General features: G+C 46.0%; 1 protein-coding gene across 1 annotated transcript; it reads right to left on the bottom strand.

The window, feature by feature from the left end:
- Window positions 1-6197: 6197 nt before the first annotated feature.
- On the bottom strand, window positions 6198-6752 carry LOC143587429 (uncharacterized). Its single transcript, XM_077068725.1, has one exon. It carries the CDS (start codon window positions 6750-6752, stop codon window positions 6198-6200), a length of 555 nt encoding a protein of 184 aa, XP_076924840.1.

Below are 6752 nucleotides of genomic sequence, written 5' to 3'. Positions count from 1 at the left end.
CGGATCGGGGCAGATGTCACAATCGTATTCTAGACCTTCGATTCCGAGGCCAACACCAAGAAAACCCGAATCTCGATTAATCCCTTAACAAGAACCACAGGTGAGTCTCACAGCCCCTATTTTCACTGTTTTCACTATTTTTAAACTGTTTTCGGGGCGAGGGACACGTACTTAAATAATGTTTTATCATGGTATACTTACAAGCTATGCAAGCGATTATGTGTTTAAGTTATGTTTCATGATGAGCAATGCAAACGGTTATCTAAGGTTTTCGATGTATGTGCGCTAGAACTCGAGTAAGTGATCACTTTACCATTGGAACTCTAAGGGTAGGGACTGCTGGTTTGATCCGCCCACTCGTAGGGGTCGCACCTCTTACGCAGACGAGTGCCTAGTATGGTCATGGGGCAGTACTATGGGTTGAGCCCGCTCGTAGAGGTCGCTCCTCTTACGCAGACGAGCGCCTTGTTTTCCGGCACAACGTCCGCGCGTAACCCGCGGGACGGTATTACAGCATTATTCGCTCGTAGTGGCAGCGCCACTTACACAGACGAGCACAGTTTTCCAGAAGTGTCCGCGCGTAACCCGCGGGACGGTATTACATTATTTTAGCTCGTAGTGGCAGCGCCACTTACACAGACGAGCACAGTTCCCAGAAATGTTCGCGCGTAACTCGCGGAACGATTTTATCAGAATATGTTGATAGGACTATGTTTTACCAAGCATGTGTTTTAATGATGCTATCAGAATTATGTTTCAGAATGATTTGTATCAAGATTATGATACAATACGATTTATCAAGTTACTAAAACTTGTGAACTCACTCAGTTTATACTGATTCAAATGTTTTTACGTGTCTTTCAGGAGATAACTAGGTAGCGCATGGAGTCACACTTAGAGCACCTCACGCCGAACATCTAAAACTAGCTTTTTGGAAGATTTTAGTTCTATCCCTTCGATGCGCGTGGTTGTTCCCGCCGCGCAAGGGGATATGGCGTGGAAATCTTCAACAGTTTCTATACTTGGATGTTTTTATGTAATTTTTTTTAAACAATGTAATGTATTTGTATTAAACTTTTCATGCGCAATGAAAATCTTACTTTGAATGTTTGCAATGGCCCGTGCTTAAGTATCAATCCCCACTCGCGCGCGCCCGGCTGTTTCCGCCGCTCAGGGCCGGGTGTGACAGATTGGTATCAGAGCACTGGTTATAGCGAACTAGGAAAAGAAGTTTTAACCTAGACTATAACCGTTGGGGAATCGCATGAAATATTTTTCAAAGAAAATATTTTCAAAAGAAACTATACACACACTTAGGAACACGGGTCACACAGTGTCTAGTGAATAAAGATAAAGAACATTATGTGCTCAGAGTACATGCGCTAAGTTTGATATATTTTCATTCTCTTTTAAAGCGAGAATGCCTCCAACTAGAGCCAAGGGAATTACCATGACACCCGAGGAACTCGCGGAAATAATCGCGCAGGCGATTGCGACGCATGAGGCCAGCAAGGCCGAATCAAGTCAGGGTCGTCAGAACGAGACCCCAGAACCCGAATCAGGAACCTTGGACAAAGGATGCTCCTATAAGACATTCATGGCCTGTAGGCCTTGGCCATTCAAGGGTACCGAAGGGGCCATTGGGCTCTACAACTGGATTGACAAGATGGAGACAGTTCTCTCCATTAGCGGATGTAGTGAGAACCAGAAGGTCCTTTACGCGACCTGCATGTTCCAAGAGGCAGCTTCGTCTTGGTGGAAGCTTCAAGTGAAGACATTGGGGCGAGAAGTTGCTCTCCACAAGACCTGGGAGGAACTGAAGGAAATGATGATGAGAAAGTTCTGCTCTCGCGCAGAAATCCAGAGTCTGCAGCAGGAATTCTGGAACCACACTATGGTAGGAACGGATATCGACGCCTACAACAACCGGTTCAACGAGCTTTGCCAGTTGGTGCCAGACATGGCAAACACGGAGGAAAAGAAGATCGAGAGGTATATTTTTGGGTTACCTCCTGTTGTTAGGGTTCCGCTCAACGCCGCAGCGCCTCCAACCTTTGATGAGGCGGTAGCGCGGGCCATCACCCTTACAAGGGATACGGTCCGTGCGGGTATGTTGACTACGCGCGGAAGCGAGCAGCGAACCTCTGACTCCAAGAGGAAATGGAACTCGCACCACCGAGGGTCCGACTCCAAGCAGCCACCGTTCAAGAAGCAGGAAAGCGCAAGGGTTTACGCGATTCAGGCCGCGGAGCCACCACGAAAGGGATACAGTGGCCCTTACCCATGGTGCAACAAATGCAAGTTTCACCACGAGGGTGAATGCGCGAGCGTCACGTGCGCCAAATGTAACAGGCCAGGACACAAGACGGTGAATTGCCGTGCTAAAGAAGCTGGAGCCAATGACAACTGCTACGCATGCGGAAAGCCAGGGCACTTCAGTCGGGATTGCCCGCAAAGGGGAAACCAAGCTCGCGGGAGAGCTTTTGTGATCGGCGCGGGTGAAGCTAAAGAAGAGCCGAATGTGGTAACCGGTACGTTTTTGCTTAACGGCCATTTTGCATCTGTCTTATTTGATACTGGCGCTGACCTGAGTTTTATATCTGCTGAGTTTAAAAACTCCCTAGGCTTAGCAACCAGTAGGCTAGATACGCCTTATACTATAGAACTAGCCAATGGTAGGCAGTTATGCGCGAACGAAAGAACTGAACAATGTGTAATAGTCATGGGAGGTCACGGGTTCAATATTAAATTGTTGCCAATAGACTTGGGAAGTTTTGACATTGTGGTAGGTATGGATTGGTTAGTCGAGAACCGCGCGGAAGTTATTTGCCATGAGAAGCAGGTTCGGATCCCACTGTTGAACGAAGAAACCTTAGTAATTCAAGGGGAAAGAAGGGGAGTTGCGACGAAACTGATTTCGTGCCTAAAGGCGCGTAAGTGCCTAAGGAAAGGGTGCTACGCCTTCCTGGCGCATGTCGTAGAAAAGAAAGGAGATGAGCGAAGAATTGAAGACTTACCAGTAGTGCGCGAATTTCCAGAAGTTTTTCCTAAAGATTTGCCCGGATTGCCGCCGCCGCGACAAGTCGAGTTTCGTATTGATTTAGTCCCAGGAGCTGCGCCAGTAGCTCGAGCGCCTTATCGATTAGCTCCATCTGAGATGCAAGAGCTATCCAATCAGTTACAGGAACTATTGGATAAGGGTTTCATACGCCCAAGCTTTTCACCTTGGGGAGCTCCAGTACTGTTTGTTAAGAAGAAGGATGGTTCGTTCAGAATGTGTATTGACTACAGGGAGCTGAACAAGCTGACAGTCAAGAATCGGTACCCCTTACCGAGGATTGACGACTTATTTGACCAGTTGCAGGGATCCAGTTATTATTCGAAGATAGATCTACGGTCAGGATACCACCAACTTAGGGTCCATGAGGAAGATGTGCCGAAAACAGCCTTCCGAACTAGATACGGCCATTATGAGTTCTTAGTGATGCCTTTCGGGCTAACTAATGCGCCGGCTGTGTTCATGGATCTGATGAACCGCGTGTGCAAACCATACTTGGACAAGTTTGTGATTGTGTTTATAGATGATATTCTGATTTACTCTCGGACCAAGGCCGAGCATGAGCAACACTTGAGATTGATTTTGGAATTGTTGAGGAAAGAAAAGTTGTATGCGAAGTTTTCCAAGTGCGAGTTTTGGCTTAGAGAAGTTCACTTTCTCGGTCACGTTGTAAACGAGAAAGGAATACACGTTGATCCTTCCAAAGTCAAGGCCATCGAAAACTGGGAAGCGCCAAAAACCCCAACTGAGGTGAGGCAATTCCTAGGACTAGCTGGCTACTATCGACGCTTCATTGAGAACTTCTCCAAGATAGCTCTACCTCTGACCGTGCTAACTCAGAAAGACAAGAAGTTTGTTTGGGGCGAAAATCAGGAAGCAGCCTTTCAAATGTTGAAACAGAAGTTATGTAGTGCGCCAATTCTGTCTCTGCCCGAGGGGACGGATGACATCGTTGTTTACTGCGACGCTTCACATCAGGGACTCGGATGTGTCCTTATGCAGCGAGACAAAGTCATAGCGTATGCCTCGCGCCAACTCAAGACCAATGAGAAGAACTACACAACGCATGATCTGGAACTTGGAGCGGTTGTCTTCGCGCTAAAGATTTGGCGCCATTACCTCTATGGTACAAAGTGTATAATCTTTACGGATCACAAGAGTCTTCAACATATATTTGATCAAAAGGATTTAAACATGAGGCAACGAAGATGGGTGGAGTTGTTGAATGATTATGATTGTGAAATTAAGTACCACCCTGGAAAGGCGAATGTGGTAGCAGACGCGCTAAGTAGGAAGGAGCGAATAAAAACGCTACGAGTCAAGGCTCTAAGGTTGACCATACACGCAGATCTCTCTACTCGCATCCGAGACGCTCAGCAAGAAGCCTTGAAACCGGAGTTTGTTAAAAACGAATCCCTTGGGGGTATGATTAAAAGTTTGGAACTTAAAGAGAACGGCACTCGGTATTTTGCTAACCGCTTATGGGTCCCTCTCAAGGGAGGATTGCGCGAGCAAGTATTAAACGAAGCTCACAAGACGCGGTATTCCGTACATCCTGGCGCAGACAAGATGTACCAAGATGTTAAAACGCTGTATTGGTGGCCCAATCTTAAAGGCGCCATCGCGACGTATGTCAGTAAGTGCCTGACATGTTCGAAGGTGAAGGCTGAATACCAGAAACCATCAGGGTTGCTTCAACAGCCAGAAATTCCCATGTGGAAGTGGGAACAAATCTCTATGGACTTCATCACCAAATTGCCAAGGACACCTGGGGGTTACGACACGATCTGGGTTATTGTAGATCGGCTAACTAAGTCAGCGCACTTCCTGCCGATCAAGGAAACCGATAAGATGGAGAAGTTAGCCCGATTGTATATTCGAGAAGTAGTTTCAAAACATGGAGTCCCAGTGTCCATCATTTCTGATAGAGATAGTCGGTTCACATCAAGGTTTTGGAGATCGTTACAAGGAGCTCTAGGTACTCGCCTTGATATGAGTACAGCTTATCATCCTCAAACGGATGGGCAAAGCGAGCGAACAATTCAGACGTTGGAAGATATGCTGCGCGCGTGCGCGATCGATTTCGAAGGTAGCTGGGATACTCATCTCCCATTGGTTGAATTTTCTTACAACAACAGCTATCACACAAGCATCAAGGCTGCGCCGTTCGAAGCTTTGTATGGGCGCAAGTGTAGATCCCCACTGTGCTGGGCTGAAGTGGGTGACAAGCAAATGACTGGTCCAGAATTGATCCAAGAAACAACAGACAAGATTTTTCAGATAAGGGATCGCATTAAGACAGCGCGCGACAGACAGAAGAGCTACGCAGATGTGCGAAGAAAACCGTTGAGTTTCAAGTAGGGGATAGAGTACTTTTGAAAGTCTCTCCATGGAAAGGAGTCCCCCGTTTCGGCAAGCGAGGAAAGTTGAATCCGCGCTACATTGGACCATTTGAGATCCTGGAAAGGATCGGTCCGGTTGCTTATAAACTCCGTTTACCCGCCGAACTCAGTGGAGTTCATGATACGTTTCATGTGTCCAACCTCAAAAAGTGCTTATCTGACGAAACGTTGATTGGTGCGGAGAGGGGCAATGTGGTCTGATGTGGCCACCACGGTCATGCTACGCCCACGATTTTATTACTTTGTGGCATGGTGAGCAGGGATATGCCCCCCATTCGCCCCGCGGCTAACTTCCTTTTCTTTTCGATCTCCGTGATACCAAAAAATACACTTGGGAATAAAACCAGCACTAAAAAGTAAAGGTGTTGCACATGCTTAAAGTTTTTTTTTTTGGAGTAACAAACAAATAAGACGAAGAAGAAAACCAACAAATAAAACGAAGAAAAAAATGCACTAAAGATGTATTTCGCCATGAAAGTTAACGAGTTCTACATATTTTTTTTTGAAAGGCAAGCTTAAAATAAAACCACACCCGGAAAGAAAACCTAACCGGGACACGACAAAAGTTACATGCTAAGTAACGGGTTTTTGAGCCACGCCATCCAGTTCAAATAAAACTTACAATTACGAGATGATAACCACAAGTGTGAAACTGAAACAATCGAATCAAATAGAGTGTCCTTGTTATCATTGGGTTGACAAAAAATAATCTTATTTCGAGCTCTCCAAATGGTGCATCATGCCGTATAGATAATCACCTCAATTACATCCTTTTTCTTTTTCACCCATCTTGAAGAATCCAACCATTCTAAAATACTTTTAGGCCCTTTATCACCCGGAAGAGACACCTCCAACCAACGACCGATAGCATTCCAAATCTTTGAAGCAAGGTGACACCCTCCAAAAATGTGATCCAAAACTTCCACCGAATTCAAACAAATTGGGCATAATATTGAAGGAATATCAAAACCTTTACGACTTAAATTAATTCTAGTTGAGAGACGATCAAGAAGCAGGCGCCAAATCATGATGTTAACCTTCCTTGGCACGAGTTTATTCCATCTCGTAGGGATGGCTCCCTCTGGCAGCTCCTGACGATCCAAGTAGGATCTGACTCCTTTAACCAAAAACGTGTCATCAGAATCCAAGTCCCAAATCCATTTATCATTTGAATCACTCAAAGAAACTGAATCTAGAAGAGATATCAACTCTTCGAGCTGAGTGGCCTCCACCCCACCCCTAGGGCGCCTTCTCCAATTCCACACCCAAATTGTAAATATTAAGCGCGCCAT

This window comes from Bidens hawaiensis, unplaced genomic scaffold (assembly GCF_021521415.1).
Source record: "Bidens hawaiensis isolate Kalapana, Puna unplaced genomic scaffold, B.hawaiensis_p1.1 tig00035504_1, whole genome shotgun sequence".
Taxonomy (NCBI): domain Eukaryota; kingdom Viridiplantae; phylum Streptophyta; class Magnoliopsida; order Asterales; family Asteraceae; genus Bidens; species Bidens hawaiensis.
Note: the sequence above shows the minus strand (reverse complement) of the source record. Positions and strands in the feature narration are given on the sequence as shown.